The following is a 23,160-nucleotide window of genomic DNA, read 5'->3' as shown; positions in this document are numbered from 1 at the left end:
GCCATATCTCTTTCTCTTCTTTTTTTCCCGTCTTTCCTTACTGAAGAGAGCCATATCTCTTTCTCTTCTTATGCCCACCCTATCACCAAAGCACTTCGAAAGACCCTCAAACACCTCGGTCACCTTCCTGCCTTAATAATTATGTTAACGATCCATAATCCAATCTCAAAAAGTACACTTTTCTGCCTTTGAGGTCAATACAAGCTGTTCTTGATCAGTATAAGAGAGACCAATACTGCCCAATACTGATCCCTATAACCATGCCCATGAGGCCACGATAGCTAGGAGTGTCAATTCTACGCCTATACCAATAGGCCCAACTGAGCATGACCTGTAAAGACCAAAATGGGTCTGACCTATTTATTAAAATTGTCAGGCTGAAGCCTAACCCAACTAACATTTGGTTGTTCCTGGTGCAAGGGTGCTACCCGATGGGCACCTGAACTAGAACAACCTATTAATAGCCCGAAAGCCCAACATGTTTAAAGCATGTTTAAAGTCTGCTTAGAGCTCATTTAAAACCCATTTATATCTCATTTACATATAAATGTCTCATTAGCCCGTTTAAGGCCTGTTTAGGCCAATTAAATATTGGTACCCAACCAACCTATTATAAATGGCAGCATACATGCCCAGCCTAAGAGGATCGATTACTTAAATGGGTGGATCACGGTGCAAGGTCCTAAAGTGAGGAAGACTAATGAGGCCCGGCCTGATTGATTGAAACGCCTAACGATAGCCACCACCAACCTACCAATATCACTCTTAGCAAGGCCTCTTCCATCACTGAATAGCCCCTGTGGCCAGAAGCCCCTCGGTAGGACCACCACCCCTCCTTCGGAATCAGAGACTTTCTTGGATTTCTTGGAATTTCCCTCCCCCTCAGCACCTCCCTCCCCATCCAACTTCACCTATTGGAGAAGAACTTCTCCCATCGTCCCTTAGGTGGTTTGGCAATGCATTTAAATAAATAATTTCTATTGGCAGTCCTCTTTAAATGAGAATAGCAAGAAGGTAGAGTTTAAGATACTTACGTTGGGCAAATACGAGTGTTAAGAATGAGTACCATAGGCTTGTTTGAAGACGTTCTCCTCTTGAAACCCCAAGCTCAGTATTTGTAGGACATTCAAGAATCCACACCACGACCCCTATGTAGATGAAACCGACAATAGTCATCAACCAAAGACCTAAGCTTAAAGGCTTTACAAACATCCATAACTCTTTATCCAAATTATCTTCAATTGCCACCACCATTTGCACACCAGATTCTGAATAAGGCATTGTGAAATCTACATATGTAGATCGATTCGCCAAAATTGTTATATCCCCCACTGCTGCATCAAATTTCTGTTTGTTTTCATCCACAAAATCAAAATTAAATTAGTATTTATTTCGATGGATGGATAGATAAATATATGGAAATTAAAGAAATTCTCAGTACCTTAAAGTAAACTTGATCTATAACCACATCATAGCTCTTGAAATCTTTCCCATCAGGAGGCAGGTAAGCTCGAAATTCATAGGGGAGACCAAAGGGTAGCCGATTTGCTACACTACGGAATAGTTCTGGACAGAACCCTGTTATATTAATCGTCTTAGCAGTGATGGGATCTTGTTCCACATTCACAAATTGATAAAAGTGATACTTATGTGGCACCAAAACTTTTAAGCGCTCTTGACCATTTGTTAGTATAGCCCAACCCTTTGGCTTGGTTGTTGAGTCTCCTGGCCATACAACAGCTTTGAGGTTACTCATCATATTACTTGAATTTGATCTTAACTTATTTGCAGGGTCTAACTTCTTTGAAATGCCTACCGTTGGGGTCCAATATCCAATCACTCTCTCCCCTTCCCCAATCACATTGAATATTTGGAAAGCATAAGATTTCAATTGTCCTTTAACCAACTGAAAATCACCACTTAGGCCATTAAATCTTGTACTCAAGATAGTCTGGAGGAGTCTTGGACCAATTGGTGAGTATCCAATCCTTGAAAGATCAGTTAAATTGTTGGTGGGGTTGCTACTCAAGAACTGAGGATCCAAGGTTCCAACTCGCTCTACTGCCATAGCTAGTGCCCAAACTGTATCATATGCCCATATCCCATAGAGACTAGGCAGATCAGATACTGTTTCACTGTTTTTGTTTGACAAGTAAGACTTTCTTTTCCATCTGACTTTAAATTCTTCAAGCTGTTTGGACTTTGGTATGTATGGTCTTACACCCAACACACCTTGCATTGAATCAATAACACTTGAATCCATGGGAGCCAATAAATTTGATAACCCATCAGTGACAATCCAAGCATAGCCTTGGTTCATCATTCCTGCATTGTTTGCATTAATGAAAAACCGAGATCCAACAGAAGAAGACATATGAACAATGAACACCCTTGTTTGCATGGTTGTCAATTTATGAAGCTCTTTTAATAGTTGATCATCATTTGCATCCAGTGGAATAGTACTCCTATATGGCACACGAACATCAATATCTTGGAAGGAATCAATGAAATAGGGTATAACCCCTTTTCCATATTGGGTTTTTTCATATATCAGAACCACTTCCTTCCATTCAAATGCTTGGATAATGGCAGCAATGGCTTGAACTTGAGTTGAGTCATCAATAGCTGTCCTTATAAAATAAGGCCTTTCAAGGGGAGAAAGATAAGGACTTGTTGCAGAGAAAGACACAATTGGCACTAGAGCTTTTTCTCCAAGATCAATCACAAATGAAGCTTGAGTTGATTGTTGTGGCCCTATGATAGCTTGCACCCCTACATCTTTCATCAAGTATAAAGCTGCATTTATAAGATCTAGTAAATGATGAACTGAAGCATATTAGATCAGGAGTCAATTAAACTAGTATTTGCAACTTTTCTATTGACAAAGAATACATAAATTTGACTGGAAAAAAAAACCTTATTTGGTGTAAACGGAGGTAATAAGAAAAAACATGAATTTCTTCAGCTCAGTTTTCCATTCTGAAGAGTAGAAATGGGCAGTGAAAGTGAGGCAAGAGAGAGGAATCAAACCACTTTTTCCTCCTCAAACAACCATTCGGCCAACCGGAAGGAGGAGAAGGAAATCTTGAAAAAAGGGAAAAGAGATAATCAAATAAAGAGATGAGGTGGGAATAAAGTTCATCTTAATACAATCGAAAACCGGTGTTCCTTTCAAATTGAAAAAAGAAAAAAGAAGCAAAGAAACGTAAAGAGAAATTTCTTTTCTAACCTGTGAATTAAATTGGAAGCCGAAACAACAACAGAAACGAAATATGAAAAGCTCTATCTTCTCTTCCGCTGAACGACCACCGAATCGAAGACATCAAGAACAGATACAGAAAAAAGATGAATCAAATTCAATCAATCATTCGAATCAGAGACCTTTCTCCGACGGATAGATCACCAATCCACCATACCAAACCAAATTTAAAACCCTAAATTCCTCCCGAAAACATTACTTTTTTTTTTTCTTTTTTTTTTTCATTCCGAGAATCGAACTCGGTCTGTGGAAAGATCGATTGAGTACGGAGAAAGTATTATCAATACTCAGTTTTATAGGAATCCCTTCTTCTTCATATCGAGATTTTCTCCTCCTTCTTCCCTCTCTTTTTCTTCGTTTCAGGTGGGAGACACAGACGATGAGACGATGGAGCTCTTCCTATCGGATCAGATCCGGTTGGCCGAATGGTTGTTTGAGGGGGAAAATCGGTTTGAACAACATTCACATCCACAGCCATTGGATTACAATGGAACATCTCGCGAGCAGAATAAAAATTGGTCGAGAATTAGATACGAGCCGATTCTTTCTTTGGGTAGCCGATTCGGAGGGATGGGTGGTTAGGGTTGTGTGTGGGTAGGAGTTAGGGGTGTCAATCTTGAGCCCGCATCGGTAGGCCCGACCCAGTCCAACTCACTTAAGGTCCGATCTGAACCAGCCCATTTAATAAACGTGTCGGGCTTAAGCCCAGCCCATTTATTAAATGGGCGTTTACAGTGCAGAGCAGTAGCCTATCTGGAGCCCGACCGGCCCGACTCATTTAAGTAGTCTGTTAGAATCGACTCACTTAGCCGGACCGACTCGACCCCCTTTAGAAAAATGCTTAAATTGTAAATACCTATTCTACCACTAATACTACAAAATATGAGTAATGCTTAAATTGTAAATACCTTTTTTAAGAATCTTATCTTCTTAAATTCTAAGAAAAATACTTAAATTGTTAAAGTCAATAGTTTAATCCACTTAAAAAATGACTTTAGGGTAGGCCCATTTAGAGCCCGTTTAGAATTAAATAGGCTCATAGCCCATTTAAGGCTTGTTTAAGGTAGCTCGATTAAAGCCCGACACCGATTTACCTGATTACAAATCGTACCATGCCCCCCAAATCCAGGCCCGTTTAAGTAAGTGGGTATTCATTGTGCAAGAATTTCACACCGCAAGGCCCAGTTAGGCCTGGCCCGATCGATTGACACCCCTAATAGGAGTGTAGGACGGTAGGAAATACAAAAGCCATTCTCCTCCCTCGGAGATTGTCACTGTTGATTTCAAATAATCCACATGTCACCTTTACATTCTATGCTATAGATCGTGTGGTACACCTCTCGCTATAAAGGAGTCGGATCGGTTGACTTATCAAGCTTAGTAATAAAGCAGCGGTTGCAAGAAGAGATGGAGTCAAACAGGAGGTAAACTATAAACCTTAGTGGTGTAGCACGGTGTGTGGCACACATCCAACGATTGTGAGCACATTGGGGTGTGCATCCATGTGCGAGGATTCGTGCTTGTATGCTTCCAACCGTCGGATATCCGTTGTGCCATATCCCCTTCTTGCATCCATATGTAGAAAAAGTTTCTCCACTCAGAATGAAGAAAATCAATAGTCAAATATGTCGGCTCCCATTGTACAAAGTCATTTGTATTCTTGCAATGATTCAATGACGACAAAGACATTTGTATCCTTGCAATGATTCAATGATGATTACAATGCAGAGTCTCTTCACAATGGATGAAAGCAAACTCAGCCTATACCTTTGTTTTCTTTTTTTCTCTGTTTTTTAGGAAAGCTTACATGGTAATATAAGCTAAAATGCTTCCAAAGCCCCCCATTTACCATGGAGGTAAAGAGTCCTCTCAACAAATAAGAGGAAGCAAAAATATTATGCCAATTTTGATCTAACGAAAAGAAAAATCCATTAACTAGTTTGACAATGAAACATATATTTTACTCTGGTATTTCTAGTACATATATAATCAGAGTGAAATATGAAAGCAATGCAAGGACTTAAAAAAGTATTCAACCTTAATCTATGGAGAGCATGTGTGAGCATATTCAGTGTGGGACAATGCGATCTTTTCGCACCCGTTGTGTCTAGACATAGATGCATACTAGCCGGTAGCATTCATTTTTCCTTAATTTATTTAGTAAAATGGCTTATAAGGACTATTTTACTTCATTTAAAGTCTTAATTAAATTTATTTTAGGTGACTAGATAAATGCATTAAACCCATATAAAGAAAAGAAAGAAAAAATTTGCAAGGCAAAGATGCCACCAAGAGGTACTAGGCCCTAGACAAACAAAGAGAATAACAGAAGAACTAAAATAATTGACCATAGGACTATAGGATAATGAAAATTAGATCATCCGAGAAGGAGCAACACCGAACTTACATTGCGTTCTTCCAAGAGGCATAAGATTTTTCAATCAACTAATCAAAAAAAGATATGGAACTAATTGATTCTCCAAGTCCTAATTAATTGCTTTTGAATAAGATGATAAAATAAATTATTTAGGATAGTTTTAAAATTTTCTTTCATTGTTAGTTCTAAGGTTAAAGGCAAATGCATAAGAATAAACCTACATATATGCTTTTTTTGTTTACATATATGCTACTATATAAATGGGTATGTACCTGAGGATGCTGAAATTACCACATCATTTTGGGAGTCCATGATGTGAAGCTTTAGTCTTGTTGTATAATTTGCATGAGTAGGCAAACTATAAAAATCAGAGAGAGCCATAGAAATACAGGCCTCAGCAATCTCCCCCATTTTCGATGTTAAATCAATAAGAACTCCAACATGGAAGAAGGATGTTGAATTGGCACTTCCATTTGGAGCAACTACCAATAAGAAGAAGAAAAGGGAAATAAGATACATTGATTTCATTTTTCTGAAGTGTTAAGATTTCGAGGTACTGAAAATATCCACCCTCCCTTAATATAGAAGAATGAATAACACTTGCAAGAAGGTTCGTGTGATTGATGAAGAAAAAGTATAACTAGTTATAAATATCTGATAATGAATTCTGCCAAACCCCTCAGTCTCCTTTGACTGTAGGTGTGAAAGAGCCTACAAGTCCATCCAGGAAGTTGACGTGAAATGATGGACATTTTATGGCCAAAGTTCGCTAAACTGTTAAATCACCGAGAACATATAGAGGGAATAAAATACTCATCTGAGCCATAGACAAAACCCAAGTTGATAATGACAAACTCAAGCACCATATAAAAAAACACAAACCTATAAACTCATGAAGAAACTTAAAGAATAGATGGAGTTTAATTGTACCATCAATCATATTCCTCAAGACTATAGACTAACATATGGTGCAAAACCACTTGCTAGGACACGTCGGGACACTTTCAAAGTTGTGCTAAGTTTAACATAACAAAAAAGATGAATGGTGAAAAACCAAGAGAAGACAAAGTTGGACTTTTCTAAAAAAAAAAAAGTTAGGTCATGTCAGTTTGACAGAGAAAATGGAAAAAATAAAAATGGTGGGAAACTTGTACTTGTTTTCCACAAACTATTACAAATATAAAGTGTGTGTTAGATAGGTTGGAAATTTTATAAAAACCCTCATTAAATGTATTTGTTCGTATTTGCTGATGAGGCATCATCATTTGGCACTAGTTATAAAAAAGTTCATTCTGTGTCTTCTTCTCATTTCCTCATTTCCATAAAATCTAACACCACCTCCATTTCCTCTTTCTTCCATCAATTCCCGCCCAATTAAAAAATACTTATTCTATTATTTTTTTTCCTTGCCAACCCAATCTAAAACACATGGGATCCATCTTCACAAATTTCCCAATCATTTTTATCCTCCAAATGAATGGGATCTTAGAAAAATGGGTTCAACCTTCTTTCGTTATACATACGAGAGGGAAAGGGAAAAAAAGCTCCAAAAGGTTGTCTCCAAAAGATATACTTACACCATATCTTTTCCACAAGACATATTTGTTGATCATTCAAATATATCTTCCAATAATTACACTTGTTGGTCATTTAGTTATCTATTAGGAAAACACACAACTCTCTAACAAACCTTTCATAAAATAAAAAGGCAACAGAATGATGCCTTTTGACACAGGTGCACGGGCAATGGGAGGATGAGCGAGCATCTTCAGCGCATGGACAACACGGTCTTTTGCACCCACTTACAAAGCTACAGAGATCAATAAGTCCATATTCTCTTGCTTTGTTTCACGGTATTATTCAAGTGAGTGAAAGTGATCCATGGCCGTTGGGGGTAATTATTAATTACGTAATTTGGATCAAAAGGAACAACATAAGGTAAGTAATACTGTTGAGATAATTCACTAAATTTAACATGTCGATAATTTAAAAGATAATAATAATAATTGAATTTGGCCAATCCGATAAATAGAATCCTTGCATGATGTAATGACATGGTAAATCGAGCTATCTTTTTTTAATATTCCAATCAATGTGGACAAAGGTTTTTCATTCTCGGGATTCGTCTCATTCGATACTGATCCAAATTGATTTGGATTGGATCAATTTATCTTTTTGTTTTTAAATGGTTTTTATAACCTATTTACCCTTGGACCGTACTGTAGATTGGTATCAGATTGGTCAAAATTTTGGATCGGTCTTCATCGATACCAATCCATTTTAATCCGATCAAAATGATTCCAAGGATCTTAATTCGATTTTTGAAACCATGATGTGGATGATAAATTCTATTCATATTTAATATTTGGGGGAAATTTTGGTGAATTATGTCCTTGATAGATAAGGGGTTTTTTGTTATTAAAGATGTAAAAAGTTGAGCCAAACACTTAAATAGGATTTAAGCTGAATACATTAAATAGTGAATTGATTTAGGAACCAAATTAAAACCAAAACATGTCAACTTGCTTCTGGTTTGAAAAAACTAGCTCTTATTTGGTTTTGGTTTTAGTTTTGATTTCCAGATATTGTATATTGAATCAAATCAAAATCAAACTAAAAAATCCTAAATATCCGATTAATTGGAATCACCTATATCTATCACGATCGATTGTGATCCAAATTGCCCAATTCTACCGATCGACTTCTAATTCTTAAAATAATAGAAGAGAAAATTTCAATGTAAGACCAATGTAATTAAGATGTGAGAGAACATGAAAAAACAAGAAGATCTACTATGACTAGTGGCACGATATGTATCTTGAATGATTTTTTTTTTCTCTCTATTATTCGAAATAATTTATAGAAAATTTTTCTTTTAAAAATATTTTCTAAGTTCTAACAGTCTAACCTTCAACATTCAAAACATAGGTAGTTGATAGAGGACAAATTAATCTTCTTAGAGGAAATTAAATAAAGGGAAAATCACTATCATTATCATATTCTCAACCTATATTTAGTCAAAGTCCTCCATTCTTAATTTATTTGATTTCTTTGAAAAATCAAAGTTACGGAGGCTACTAAGAGGGGATTGGGGTGGGGTTCGTAGAAGGTGAGAGTGGAGATTTCGAAAGGAATGGAAGGCGGAGGCAGTGACGACCGGGCCGCAGTAAAAGAGGACTTTAGTTTTCTCTGGAGAATCTGAATAATAGTCTAGACTAGTGGACTTTGTATAAATATAGACTACCTATAGAGAAGTGACAGTAATTGCCTCTTAATCAAATACATTTGCTGTTAGTATTTTATTTTATACTCTACCCCATAATTATATGCGTCTAAGAGTATATTCCCTTGTGATCGGAGAGGTCAAGGGAGATAAAAGATTAGACAAGGGGTGTGAGGGTGTGGGGCCATTGAAGGACTTTAGCTCCTCCCTCTTTTAATTGGAGAGGAGGTGTGAATAATACAAGGCTACCAGATGCATGAATGTCATTTAATTTAAGTTAGATGATTGATCACTAGTGAGGACCTATCAAGGTCGCCTACTTGTATTAAGAAAAGGAAAAATAACATGTATGGACAGTTATGACAACATCATAAGTTGGATAAGATAAGAAATGCCCTTAAATATACTTGAAAGTATTGGTAAAATTAGGGGTATCAATTTCAAGTCTGCATTGGTAAGCCCGATTGAGCCCGACCTAGATCGGCCCGATTGATAAATGTATCATAATTGAGCCCGACACATTTATAAGTCTGATTTGAATCGACTCCTTTAAGCTCGACCAAGCCTGTACCCTTTAATGCTACTTGTATTTTTTTTTTTTAATACTATTTGCATTTAGTGTTAAGACTATGTGATATAGTTAGTTGAGATGGTGGTGATTATTATCTGAATATTCATATTTTTTATACATAGTTTAATTGATTTTAACTTGCTAAACTTGGGTTGTGTAGGCATAGTTTAATTGATTTGAGTTTCGTGGGTTAAAGATCGAGTACCTTAGTAACTTAGCTGTTTTGCCCCTCTTTAACTTGATCTATTTTAACTATGGGATCTTTCTTTGTTATGTCCATCTTTGCTTCATTTTATTGGTATTCCTCTTCAAGCACATTTAAGAGACCAATTTCAAAGAGGACCCGTTTAAAGCCCGTTTAAAGTTAAATAGGCCTATAGCTAGGTTAAGGCTTGTTTATCGCAACCAGATTAAAGCCCAACGCCGACCGACCTGATTATTAACCTAACCATACCATGCCCCCGCTAGCTAAGCCCGTTTAGTTAAACGGGCATTCATAGTGTAGCACTTGAAATTGGCCAAGCCCGACTAGGCCCGACCGTCTAACACCCCTAGAAAAAAAAGTTAAACCAAATATGAGGGGAGTTTTTTGGAATTATTCATAAATATACATATTAATAAATATAAAAAAAAATAAAATATTTATTTGAATTATAGACAAATCGAAGTTGATGATGACAAACTCAAGCACCATATATAGTGTTATGAATCTAAAGACACATGGAGAAACTTTAAGAATCAATAAGATTGAGTCGTTCCACCAATCACTCTACTTAAGATTATAGATACCCATACATATGATGCAAACTGGATTCCTGCAAATCAATATCTAAGTTTAAAATAGTGTTGTAGGTCCCTCGAGTAGTCGTTGCACTCTCTTACTGGACCACATTTGAATACTTCAGAGTTCTCCTAAATGAGTTAAACCCCCTCTCTATGTATGTAGAAGAGGAAAAGACAACCTCTCTAAAAGATACGCTCAAACATCATATCTTTCCACAAGACATATACGTTATTATTCAAACATGTCTTCTAATAGTCATACAAATTGATCATTTAGATGCCTATTAAGAAAAGACACAACTCCCTAAAAAAACCTTTCGCAAAATAAAATAAATAAATAAATAAAAATAAAACAAATATTTTGAATCACTAATTTTAAAATTATTTAAAATTCCAACTGAGCTTCAGAGTTCAATAAGTATACACTCTCGCGTTTTTTCACCGATATTTTCAAGTGATTGGAGAAAATTCATTACGGTTTTTATTTTATTTTTGGTGTGGGGGAGAAGGGGGAGACACAACCAGTTTCTTGAATTTAAATCTCAAGTCAAATTCATGTGTAGTGACAACATTTAATCATGTTTTGAAATATAAATTGAGTATAAGAAATTTAGGAAAATAATAGAAGTACAAAAGGAACAATATATGATTAGCCATACTATTGAGATAGTCCACTAGATTTACTATGTCGATAATTTAGAGAATTGTGAAATAAGCCATGTAACTAATAAATAGAATCTCCACATGATGCAATAACTTGGTAAATCGAGCTGTTTATGTTGAGATATTATGGATCCATTAAAATTAAGACAAAATTTTTGCAATTTCTAATTACTTAGAACCACCATTTTGTTTGCGCTCAAAATTCTTATAATTTTTCAGTCTGAACTTCTATTAAATACTTAACGGGGGAGAGGGTTCCTCATGCTATGAGTGTGGTAAGGAATCCACACGTCACTTTAATGGGTATCTTGAAAAAAGTATCATGTATATAGGGTTCACATTTTCAGTATAGATAAAAAATAAAAATTACGTAAATTAAAAGAAAATTACACACTGGCGATGTGGCAATCTTTTTCTCATATTTAAAACTATTATTAATTAGTCAAAGAAAAAAAAGGCAGCTTATCTCTAAATTTCCCACAAACAAGGAAGAATTAACTAGTGTAGTCGGATTGATACCTCTTTGAACTTGATGTGAGATTATTTTAGAGGTCAAGGAATCAACTCTTCTACTCTTTAATTTGTAGAGACCTTTTTTTTTTGCTGTGGGGTTGGGATTTGGATTGAGTGGGAGGCAAACTGGAATTAAAATGATCAAATCGATTGATTCGAATTGAAATAGGCCATGATCAATCTTGACTCCAAATATGTTGGAGCCATCAATTCTCGAGTTTTTAGGCCCTAACAACTGGAATTTCATATATGATGGGGCCAATTCTATGGTTTTTAGGTCTTATTTTGGCTGGGCTGAAATCAGCAAGGGCTGATCTGTCCTTTATTTCAAGTTTAAAATCGTAGGTGGGAGGGCTTGAGCCCACGAGGGATTGGTAGATTATGACCCGTACCAATATGATTCTGGTTTAGAAAATGAACTCCTATTTAGTTTTGGTTTATACATGTTGTATCTTGAACCAAAAAACCAAAAGACACCCTTACTACCTCACCATTCCAAGTAGCAGACTAACAGTTTAACAGTTTGGTTTCGAGTTCTTGATGTGACAGATATAAATCAATACTATCGATCCCAAGCCTTGAATCGGACGATAGTATGGTCCAAACATATCGTATGGAAGGCAAGAAAAGAGAATAAAATTATGAATATTTTTCTTATTTTGGACGTCTGAGTTTACGGTTGTATCAAGTTCGTTGCTCACCAACTGTGCTACCACCTTGGATTTAAATTCTATATCTCAAATCTTATATTTTCATGGTAAGATGATCTTTGATCGGCTAGAACCCCAAATCTGGAAGAAAGGAATTAGAGAGGGCCCCATATTGTATCATGACTTTTCTTTCTTTAATCATAAATATTAATTTGGGTTGGGAACTTGGGATTCCAAATTACAACACGGATCCTCATGCATTCTCTTCAAAAGTAAATTAATTTTTCTGGGTTTTTTTTTTTACTTCACTGTCGACATTATTGGACTAAAGCTCCTTAGACCTACCCTGTCTTTTCAACCCATTTGTTTATTTGGGTTTAATAGTATCTTATTTCAATTCTTCACTCAAGCTTCTATCTGATTCTTTCTTCTTCCTCCTCATTATAACTTTCCTAATCTCTACTAATTCACGCTATGTTGCTCTGATTTTATCTCTGCAATCAGAATTAGGAGGAAGAGAGCATGAAACCTTTTTGAAGACTATCTAAATCACTGAAGCTATCTAATTTGAAGACTATTTTAAACTCACCAGAACATCAGAAAATAAGAACAAAAAACAGCGGTTGTCAATACAGAACATTACAAGATCCCTCTGAACTTTCCTAATACTCTTATAAGGATAATAACAGAGTAAAGAAATATCTAAAAATGGTATTAACAGAATTTGTAAACATATTGTTGCAGCAGTTGTAATGTTAGGCATTTCAAGACATTGCCCATAGTACGTAACGATTTCAGCGTCCGTCTTCAACAATGCCTTCTTCCCTGTGCTCATTGGTACACCTGTGCTGGAAGTCCATGGATCCAACTTCAGTTGCAGGGTACTGTATCCCCTTGAGACCATTTCTAATATAAATGATCTTATGTCCAGCCTTTTGCCAAAGTGATTTCGGAGACATCCTGGTGGTAGTATGTGTACGCCAACCACCCTTCTCAAATAGGCAAAAGTGTATTAATAATGAAAATACTGAAACAACTCCTATGATGATGAAGGGGAAAAAATCCTCTGCAATTCTGATCTCGTACAATTCCGTGCAATACCACATTTAGGCGGTGACACGTGTATTGATACCAATACAATGGCCCAGATCTGATTTAAATGTCTCTTCATTGATTTAATGTTTTATTAATTATACCAAATCTGGCCCATTGTATTGGTATCAATACACGTGTCACCGCCTGAAGGTGGTATTGCACGGAATTGTACGAGATCGGAATTGCAGACGATTTCTACCCGATGATGAAGAGACCTCCGAAGCTTCGCATGGTGAGCTGGTTACTTGACATTGAAGTAGTACTGCAATTTGTTTGATTTCCTAACCACTTTTGCTTAATTTTGTCCATTGTACCATCATCAGTGAGATTTAAGATTGCCATTGACATGTAGGAGACTAAAGGAGAACCTTTTGGGAAGACCTAGAAGAAATAAGAAAAATTAAGAAGCCAAAAATAGTTTCACCAAAAAATAAATCAATGAAAATGAGGGAGAGAGACTTACAACGCCAAATCCTTCAGATGAGTAGATGAGTCCGACTGTGGTGTATTTATTACAATACATACTGAGGAAGACTTTGATGTAAGGAACTTCCATAAAAATAGCAGCAACTCCTCCATTATGTGTTCCCGCGGATAAAGCAGAATGATATTCCTCTAGAGTGCCATAACTCTTGAGCTTGGACTCGTTCAGATTCAGATGATCTGTCAGGAAATCTTTCACAAATGAGTCATCTTGGTGTCCCACATAATATCCATTGTTCGTTATGTCGTTAACATCTTTGATTGTTGGTTGCAACTGTTTTACTGTTAATATGGATGACAGACTTGCTGTGTAACTTTGTGTTAGGATGAGCACAAAGAACACCCATGTGATCATCACAACCCTTGTTAAGTTGTTCACAATCTTCTCCCCTACAACCATTAAAAGAAACCTTTTTTTCAGATGAAAAAAGAAAAATGTTCAACAAAACCCAAACAATATAAACTAGATGCACCATATAGAGAATGTACGAAGACAAGGCTATGTCCGGGCCTTTGGGAGAACTAGGACACAAGCTATGACAATTGGGAATTTTCCCCTTCTAACACCAAATGAAATGGAACTCAAAATCTACTGTATAGTCCTAGATTTCCTGGACCATCTTCTCAGATTCCTCTCCATCCATATGCGGTAAATGGTGGCGTTGTAAGTAAGCTTGGTCACTACCTCAAAGACTGAGGATTTGCTAAATATCCTCTTCAACTAATTCCATTCTCTCTCCAGCCAAAGAACACTTCTCCTGGTCACCTAGCATTTGGAGAGCATTCCTTCCCAGATATGTTTGGAGAAGGGACATAAAAAGAACAAATGATTGATGTTTTCCATTGCACTCCAACAGAAGCAAAGAATAGATAGAGTATATCTGCTTCAGGTTAAGCAAGTCTTGAGTGAGGAGCGACATAGTTAGTGCTCTCCACCCGATGAAACCATGGCAAGGGATACGATATTTAAATAAGACATTTTCGTGCCCAAGGACAACATCAGCCCTAGTACCAAATCCTGTGTTGAAGAGGATGAAAACTGACCCGAATCAGAGGCCGTCCACATAACAAGATCCCCTAGTCCCAGCCGGCCTTCGAATTTCATGAAGAGCTCCCCAAGCCTCTGCAACATAAGGGAATGAACAAGGTCATATCTCCAAGTCCCCTCCCAGGTAATAGAAGATATCAAGGCCATCCTATTCAACTCCAAATCAAACCAGAGTATATATCCATAAGTAGAGCTCAAGTCACCATGGGGATGCCAGTTATCCAACTTGAGAAGGGTAGAGGTGCCATCATCAATCTTTGACATGATTAATTGTCTTACCAAGAATCTATACTGAATAATCTTCCTCCAATGACATGAAGCCGTCCAAATGGAGTCCCTCCCGAGGAATTGACAGTAAATCCACTTAACCCATATGCCTTCACTTCTAGAAGCCAATTTGAGGATCCTTTCCAGTATGACCTCCTTAATTCTTCCCAGCTCCAATCCCCCCTTCGTTTCTTTGGTAGACACACAGATGCCCAACCATGGTGTAGAGGTATCTATTATTGTCAATGCCCTTTCACAGAAATACACTCATCAGGATTCCACTTTATGACTAGTTGATAGAGGTAGGCCAAACACCCCGATCCAATAAATATAGGAACTCTGTATCACCAATCTCACTTTGCTCTAGACCAGGATAGAACAGAAGCTTGGATTTCCATAAATGAAGCTCCTTCCTTAGATTATCCAGATTAGGAGTGCAATGGTGACTTTAGAGCCTTGCTGAGAAAAAGGAAAAAGGTCTAGGTATTTAACTAGAAGATGCTCCTCTATGAAACCTGAAATAGACCTCAAGTGCTTTTTGTCCTCTTCTGAAAAACTCATGAAACTAAAGGTCCAACATATATATAACTGATCCCAAAGCTTATTTCTAATCAAATAAGCCCATTTAGGTGACTTAATTGCATCACAGTACCTCCCTTGTCCCCACCCCCCCAAAAAAAAAATCAATGTGCCTGCTACCCACCAGTTTACGTGGAGCGAGCAGCGTGCCTCCTATCCCTTCCCCTTCAGTTAAAGAGAAAAGGGAAAATTACACCCCCCTCCCCTGTAGTTTGCCGAAATTACATGTGGGCTTAAGGGTTTGAATGATTTACGCCCCCCTCCCCTAACATTGACGGTGTGAGTATGCTGTTACTTTTATACAACAAAAGATTGTATTACCCTTTAGTAGAGATAGTCTTAATTTGAGAGGACCATTATACCCTTCTATACTCATATACCAAAACCATCTACAAATCAAATCCCTAAGAGATAACCGTCGGAGAAGATGGAGGCGAGACCTATGCAAGTACAGTCCTTAGTTTTTTCCTTTCTTACTTCTCTCTCTTCACTGTTTCTTCTCCAATTTGATCAGGGTATTGAATGTCAATAGACTACGTTCCACCCCACCGCTCAGCATCCGTGTATACATATTTTGAGCAGCGGCTACCATCTCAAACTTACCCAACTAAATCAATAACGTATTGTAGGTATACAAACTAAAGGCAAATCCCTTTACACTGATCCCATTCAGAAAACCCAACACCCTTGTGATTTCTTCCTCGTTTCGACAAGCCTTGATCATTAGTATCCTTACATGATCAGTGGGCGCAAAGAGTTGGTCACGAAGAAGCCGATTTAATGATACAATGAAACAATCCACGCTGTGTTTGTAAAATGGTCTCTTAGAAAAAGCAGGTTCTGAATCCTTGTGAATATCGAGAATCCTGGAGACGAGATGGGGTGTGAATTCTGAGCTCAGAGATGTAAGTTCGGAGCTGCGTCTCCATTGAGGCCCGTTTAAGATCCCACAAACCTTAGAAACTAGGTGGGAGAAATCTTTTAGCCCAGAAGATAGATGAAAATCAGAAGAAACGTTTGGTTTCAATGAAAATCTGAAATTTTTGTGAGAACCCAATAAAGCACAGTGCGTATAGGAATGAATTAGAGCTGGGTTCTTAAGGGGCTTTACCATTTCGAGCAACGAACATTCATGAGTTTCAGTCAATGTAAGCCATTGAAGATCCAAGCGACGTTGAAGAGACCATAGCCAAATGAAAATGCAGTCAATGAAGGTGGGTCGAGTCTCCTTTGTTTCTTCTCCAATTTGAGTTTTTTTTTTCCTAACCAAATGTTAATTTGATGTTTCACTGGGATCAGGTGGTCTCTAATTGCTAGAAGAATTCCAGGAAGAACAGCAGAGGAGATCCAGAAGTATTGGACCTCAAGATACTCCCCGAGTAGTGAATGAAGTAGAATCGGATTGTGGTTTTCTTGTATCTCAGCAAGCAATTTTTTAGCAATTTTAGCGATTTTGGGGGAATTGCTTGGTTGAAGAAGACAAGAACTAGTGAAGGTTGCAGTCGAAGGTTGAAGAAGAACAAAAGATTTCTGGATTTTCTCTTTTGATGGTTTTAAGCGAAGGGCGTAGTAGTAACTTTTTTATAAGGGTATTTTCGGCATTAAAATGAAAAAATTACCAACTAACAGTTTCAAATTAACGGTGCCTAACGGATTGGACCTAATTGTAAGAATTTTTCAAACTACATGGGAGGGGGGTGTAAATTGTTCAAACCCTTGGACCCACATATAATTTCGGCAAGCAACAGGGGACGAGGGCGTAATTTTCCCAAAAGAAAAACATTAATTCGTAGATGATGATTAGTTTAATATATGTTGTAGATCTAACATGGATCTACAACTTTCATTTGACCAAGGTTAGGTTATGGTGGATATTTCCAGAAAAATAACTCTTAAATACATATTCGGGTAGTTTCTTTATAAACTTTTAATTCTGAAATTAATAACCTTTGCCCCTCATCTACATCAGTAACCAGGAGGTGGAAAAAAAACTCCTCCACTGGTTGACCAACAGCCCCCTGGACATGATACCTAAAGCCCCAGTGCACCGAACCACTCCCCCCCCCCACCCCAAAAACACTCATTCCCTTCCCTCCCCCACCAATTTCACCTGAAAGAGATGAACTTTCACCATCATCCCCTAGGTGGTTTGACAATGCACTTAAATTAATAATATCTACTAGTCCTCTTTAACGAGAATAGCAAGAATGTAGAGGTTATATACTTACGTTGGGCAAACACGAGTGTTAAGAAAGAGTACCAAAGGCTTGTTTGAAGACGTTCTCCTCTTGAGACCCCAAGCTCAGTATTTGTTGGGTGTTCAAGAATCCACACCACGATCCCTATATAGATGAAACCGACAATAGTCATCAACCAAAGACCTACGCTTAAAGGCTTTACAAACATCCATAACTCTTTATCCAAATTATCTTCAATTGCCACCACCATTTGCACCCTGGATTCAGAATAAGGCATTGTGAAATCTACATATGTAGATCAATTCGCCAAAATCATTATATCCCCCACTGCTATATCGAAATTCTGTTTGTTTCCATCCACAAAATCAGAATTAAATTAGTATTTATTTCAATGGATGGTTAGATAAATATATGGAAATTAAAGAATTTATCAATACCTTAAGGTAAACTTGACCTATAAGATCTTCATATTTCTTCAAATATTTTCCATTGCGCAATTCATAAAGTTGAAGTTCATAGGGGAGACCAAAGGGTAGCCGATTTGCTACACTACGGAATACTTCTGGACAGAACCCTGTGATATCAATCGTCTTACCAGTGATTAGGGTGTCAATCGGTCGGGCCGGTCCGGTTTCGATCGGGCTTAATCGGGCTTGAAGACTTTCAAAGGCTACACCGTGTCCGCCCATTTAACTAATCGGGCTTAGTTATTGAGGGCATGGTACACTTTATATTCGGCCAGTCGGTCTCGGGCTATAATCGGGCTTTAGTCGGGCCTTAACCGGGCTACGGACACGTTTAATGTTAAACCGGCTTTAACCGGTTTTTAAACGGGCCCTCTTTAAAATGTGCTCTTATATTCCGGCCCACTCATGCAAGCCCAAAAAAATGACAATAAATCAATAAATGATACCAAATATAACCATTATTTAAAATGTGAACATGTCTTTTACTTTTTAGTTTTTATTCTTTAATTTGGGGGGTAAACTAGGTATTCTACAATCATTAAAGGGTTGGGCCAAGTCGGTGCACAATAGGCCGGTCTCAGTCGGGCGCCCGACGGTCCAAGTAGCAAAACCGAGACCGACCATTTATAAACGGGCCGGGCTCAAGCCCGACACGTTTAATAAACGGTCTGGGCCAGACAGGTCTATAAACGGTCGGTCCCAGTCGGTTAAGTCGGGTCGGGCCACGAATTGACACCCCTACTAGTGATGGAGTCTTATTCCAATTTCACAAATTGATAAAAGGCACGCTTATGTGGCACCAAAACTTTTAAGCGCACTTGACCATTTGTTGGTATAGCTCAACCCTTTGGCTTGGTTGTGGAGTCTCCTGGCCATACAACAGCTTTGAGGTTACTCATCATATTAGTCGAATTTGATCTTAACTTATTTGCAGTGTCTAACTTCTTTGAAATGCCTACAGTTGTGGTCCAATATCCAATCACTCTCTCCCCTTCCCCAATCACATTGAATATTTGGAAAGCATAAGATTTCAATTGTCCTTTAACCAACTGGAAATCACCACTTAGGCCTTTAAATCTAGTACTCAAGATAGTCTGGAGAAGTCGTGGGCCAATTGGTGAGTATCCGATCCTTGAAAGATCAGTCAAACTGTTGGTGGTGTAGCTGCTTCTCAAGAACTGAGGATCCAATGTTCCAACTCGCTCTACCGCCATAGCTAGTGCCCAAACTGTGTCATATGCCCATATCCCATAAAGACTAGGCAGATCAGATATTGTTTCACTATTTGATATGTTTGATGAGTAAAACTTTCTTTTCCGTCTGACTTTAAATTCTTCAAGCTGTTTGGACTTTGGTATGTATGGTCTTACACCCAACACACCTTGCATTGAATCAATAACATTAGAATCCATTGAAGCCAATAAACTTGATAACCCATCAGTGACAATCCAAGCATAACCTTGGCTCATCAATCCTACATTGTTTGCATTGATGAAAAGCCGAGATCCAACAGAAGAAGACATATGGACAATGAACACCCTAGTTTGCACGGTTGTCAATTTATGAAGCTCTTTTAATATTTGATCATCATTTGCATCCAGAGGAATAGTACTCCTATATAGCACACGAACATCAATATCCTGGAAGGCATCAATGAAATAGGGTATAACCCCTTTTCCATATTGAGTATCTTCGTATATCAGAACCACTTCCTTCCATTCAAATGCTTGGATAATGGCAGCAATGGCTTTAACTTGAGTTGAGTCATCAATAGCTGTCCTTATAAAATAAGGAATTTCAAGGGGAGAAAGGTAATGACTTGTTGCAGAGAAAGACAGAATTGGCACTAGAGCTTTTTCTCCAAGATCAATCAGAAATGAAGCTTGAGTTGATTGTTGTGGCCCTATGATAGCTTGCACCCCACATCTTTCATCAGGTATAAAGCCGCATTTATAAAATCTAGTAAATGATGAATTGGAGCATATTAGATCTGGAGTCAATTAAATTAGCATTTGCAACTTTTCTATTGACAAAGAATATATAAATTTGACGGAAAAGAAAGAGAGAAAAAAACTTATTTGGTATAAACGAAGGTAATAAGAAAAACATGCATTTGGCCTAATGGTTGTTTGAGGGGGAAAATTGGTTTGAATAACCTGCACATCCACAGCCGTTGGATTATAATGAAACACATGTCGTGCTCAGGAAAAAAATTGTTGAAAAAAATGATTTTTAAAGAAAATCAGGGGCAAAACAGTCTGATACGGGCTATCCATGCAGAGTCAGTGATACCCGTTCTGATATCGTGCACTAAAACCATGAGTTAAATGTTTGGAGTTGCGACTACTCCTAGATCCAGCTAATCACGTGTAATTAGGGTAATACAAAAGCCATCCTTGTCCCCAAGAGATTGTCACCGTTGATTTTAAATAATCCAGGTGTCGCCATTATAGCCCAAGCTACAGATAGTGTAGCGCACCGCATGCTACAAAGGAATCGGATCAACTGCTCCTTCAGCCGGATTGTGTGGCTTAGTAGTAGTAGAGTAGGAGTTACAAGAAGAGGTGGAATAAGATACGGCCATCCGGGGTAAACCATTAACCTATAAAATGTCAAATGAGTTGTACTGTTTTGGGTAGTTTGGTAAAACCATTCTTTGTCTCGAGTATTTAAGTTGAATGAAAGATAGAGTAGGTTATTTGTACAATACCGATAAAAAAATATTATTTTGTAAATTGAAACTCATTTTTGTAAAATCTTGTAAATTTTTCTAGAATTTATGACACTTTTTATACTCTCTCTCCATCCTAATCATGTGGGCTTCCTTATATGTAAATTATCCAATGCTCCCCTTCTTGACCGGGGTGTGCATCCGTGTGTTAGGGTACATACTTAGGTACTCCCAATCGTCAAATATGCCTTGTACACCATGCCATACTATAGAGGAGCCAGAAGAAAATCAACAATCAAATATGTCGGCTTTCATTGTACGACGTCATTCGTATCCTTGCAATGATTTAACGATGATTGTAATGTAGGATCTCTTCACAATGGGTGAAAGTAAACTCAGCCCAAAAGCTTTTTTTTTTTTTTGGGTGGGGGGTGGGGGGTGGGGGGTGGGGAGCGGTGGTGTGGTGGTGGTGGGTGAAGCTTACATAGCAACAGAAGCTAAAATGCTTCCAAAGCACCCATTTACCATGGAGGGAAAGAGTCCTCTCAACAAAATCAGAAAAGCGGATATTATACCAATTTGATATAATGAAAGGAAAAATCCATTAACTAGTTTGATGGTGAAACATATATTTTCTATTACTTCTAGTACATATATGATCAGAGTGAAATATGAAAGCAATGCAGGGACTTCAAAAAGTATTCAATCTCAATCTAGGGTAAGAGAACACTACCCACAGGTGTAGGTACATGTCAACGGGCATGCCCAATGGAAGAGCGTGGACGAGCATCTTCAGCATGGGGCAGTGCTGCCTTTCCGCACACTAGCCAATGGCATTCATTCTTCCTTAATTTATTTAGTAAAAAGGCTTATAAGGACTATTTTACTTCATTTCATGTCTTAATTAAATTACATTTTAGATGAATAGATAAATGTATTAAACCCAGAGGCAGGGGAAAAAAAATTGCAATGCAAAGATGCCACCAAGAGGCACTAGGTCCCAGACAAACTAAGAGAATAACAACAGAATTAAAACATTGACCATATGACTATAGGATAATGAAAATTAGATCATTCCGGAAGGAGCAAAAACAAGCCCACATTGCATTCTTCCAAGAGGCATAAGATTTTCCAATCAACTGAACAGAAAAAAAAAAGGGGGGCGGTGGCAAATTGATTCTCCAAGTTAAAGGCAAATGCATAAGAATAAATTATTTAGGGTAGTTTTAAAATTTTCTTTCATTGTTAGTACTAAGGTTAAAGGCAAATGCATAAGAGTAAGCCTACATATATGCTACCATACAGATGGGTATGTACCTGAGGATGCTGAAATTACAACATCATTTTGGGAGTCCATGGTGTGAAGCTCGAGTCTTGTTGTATAATTTGCATGAGTAGGAAAATTATAAAAATCAAAGAGAGCCATAGAAATGCAGCTCTCAGCAATCTCCCCCATTTTGGATGTTAAATCAACAAGAACTCCTAGACGAAAGAAGGATTTTGAATCGGGACTTCCATTTTGAGCAACTACCAATAAGAAGAAGAAAAGGGAAATAAGATATGTTGATTTCATTTTTCTGAAGTGTTAAGATTTTGAGGTACTAAAAAATATCCGCCTTCCCTTAATATAGAAGAATGAATATCACCTGCAAGAAGTTGGCATGATTGGAGAAAATTGATTTTTTCTTCCCCGTGGGTGAAGGAAAAGTATAATCAGTCATAAATGTTTGATAATGAATATTCATCCAAACCCCTCAGTCTCCCTTGACCATGGGTGTGGAAGAGCTTATAAGTCCATCTAGGAAGTTGGTGTGAATAGATGGACTAGATATTTTATGGCCGAAGTTCTCTAAACTGTTAAATCATCTAGAACATACATGGGGAATAAAATATTAATCTGAATCGTAGACAAAACCCAAGTTGATGATGACAAACTCAAGTATCATATGTAACGTCATGAACCTAAAAACATATGGAGAAACTTAAAGAACCAGTAGGGTTTAATTGTACCATTGGTCATTCTCCTCAAGACTATAGATGCACATATGGTGCAAACTGGGTTCTTGCAAATCGTCCTCCCAATTTAAAATAGTTCTATAGCTCCATCCAATAGTTGTTGAACTCACTTCTTAGTCACGTCGGGACATTTCAAAGTATGCTAAGTTGAACATAACAAAACAATAAATGGAGAAAAACCAAGAGAATACAAAGTTGGATTTCTCTCAGGAAAAAGGTTAGGTCATGTTTGTTTGATGGAGAAAATGAAAAAAGTAAAAAGGGTGAAAAACTTGTGCTCGTTTCTCACAAACTACC

At 37.6% G+C, this 23,160-nt stretch overlaps 3 protein-coding genes and 1 long non-coding RNA gene across 7 annotated transcripts; 1 reads left to right on the top strand and 3 right to left on the bottom strand.

Annotated features, from left to right (window-relative positions):
• Positions 1–27: 27 nt before the first annotated feature.
• LOC122058619 (glutamate receptor 2.2-like) lies at positions 28–3,728 on the bottom strand. Of its 3 annotated transcripts, XM_042621254.1 has the most exons (4): positions 3,230–3,728; positions 2,917–3,084; positions 1,442–2,796; positions 28–1,347 (listed from the first exon to the last, which is right to left on the bottom strand). In XM_042621254.1, exons 3-4 carry the CDS (start codon positions 2,783–2,785, stop codon positions 994–996), a joined length of 1,698 nt encoding a protein of 565 aa, XP_042477188.1. In that variant the 5' UTR covers positions 2,786–2,796; positions 2,917–3,084; positions 3,230–3,728; the 3' UTR covers positions 28–993. The 3 variants fall into 3 exon arrangements, with proteins under 3 accessions (XP_042477188.1, XP_042477189.1, XP_042477187.1); XM_042621255.1 differs by lacking the exon at positions 2,917–3,084 and having other exon boundaries at positions 1,442–2,811; XM_042621253.1 differs by lacking the exon at positions 2,917–3,084 and having other exon boundaries at positions 3,230–3,726.
• A 9,617-nt stretch (positions 3,729–13,345) lies between these two features.
• Positions 13,346–18,039, bottom strand: LOC122058871 (glutamate receptor 2.8-like). 2 transcript variants are annotated; one of them, XM_042621574.1, is made up of 3 exons: positions 17,740–18,039; positions 14,662–15,391; positions 13,346–14,007 (listed from the first exon to the last, which is right to left on the bottom strand). In XM_042621574.1, exons 2-3 carry the CDS (start codon positions 14,927–14,929, stop codon positions 13,535–13,537), a joined length of 741 nt encoding a protein of 246 aa, XP_042477508.1. In that variant the 5' UTR covers positions 14,930–15,391; positions 17,740–18,039; the 3' UTR covers positions 13,346–13,534. The 2 variants fall into 2 exon arrangements, with proteins under 2 accessions (XP_042477508.1, XP_042477509.1); XM_042621575.1 differs by lacking the exon at positions 14,662–15,391.
• Positions 16,505–17,000, top strand: LOC122058872. Its single transcript, XR_006133966.1, has 2 exons — positions 16,505–16,725; positions 16,811–17,000. It is a non-coding gene; the product is annotated as an uncharacterized LOC122058872 (long non-coding RNA).
• A 976-nt stretch (positions 18,040–19,015) lies between the features above and the next one.
• LOC122058964 (glutamate receptor 2.2-like) lies at positions 19,016–22,303 on the bottom strand. Its single transcript, XM_042621683.1, has 2 exons — positions 22,165–22,303; positions 19,016–19,950 (listed from the first exon to the last, which is right to left on the bottom strand). The coding sequence occupies exons 1-2, from the start codon at positions 22,301–22,303 to the stop codon at positions 19,016–19,018; spliced, it is 1,074 nt and encodes a 357-aa protein (XP_042477617.1).
• Between the last annotated feature and the right edge of the window lie 857 nt (positions 22,304–23,160).

This window comes from Macadamia integrifolia, chromosome 13, assembly GCF_013358625.1.
Source record: "Macadamia integrifolia cultivar HAES 741 chromosome 13, SCU_Mint_v3, whole genome shotgun sequence".
Lineage (NCBI taxonomy): Eukaryota > Viridiplantae > Streptophyta > Magnoliopsida > Proteales > Proteaceae > Macadamia > Macadamia integrifolia.
Note: the sequence above shows the minus strand (reverse complement) of the source record. Positions and strands in the feature narration are given on the sequence as shown.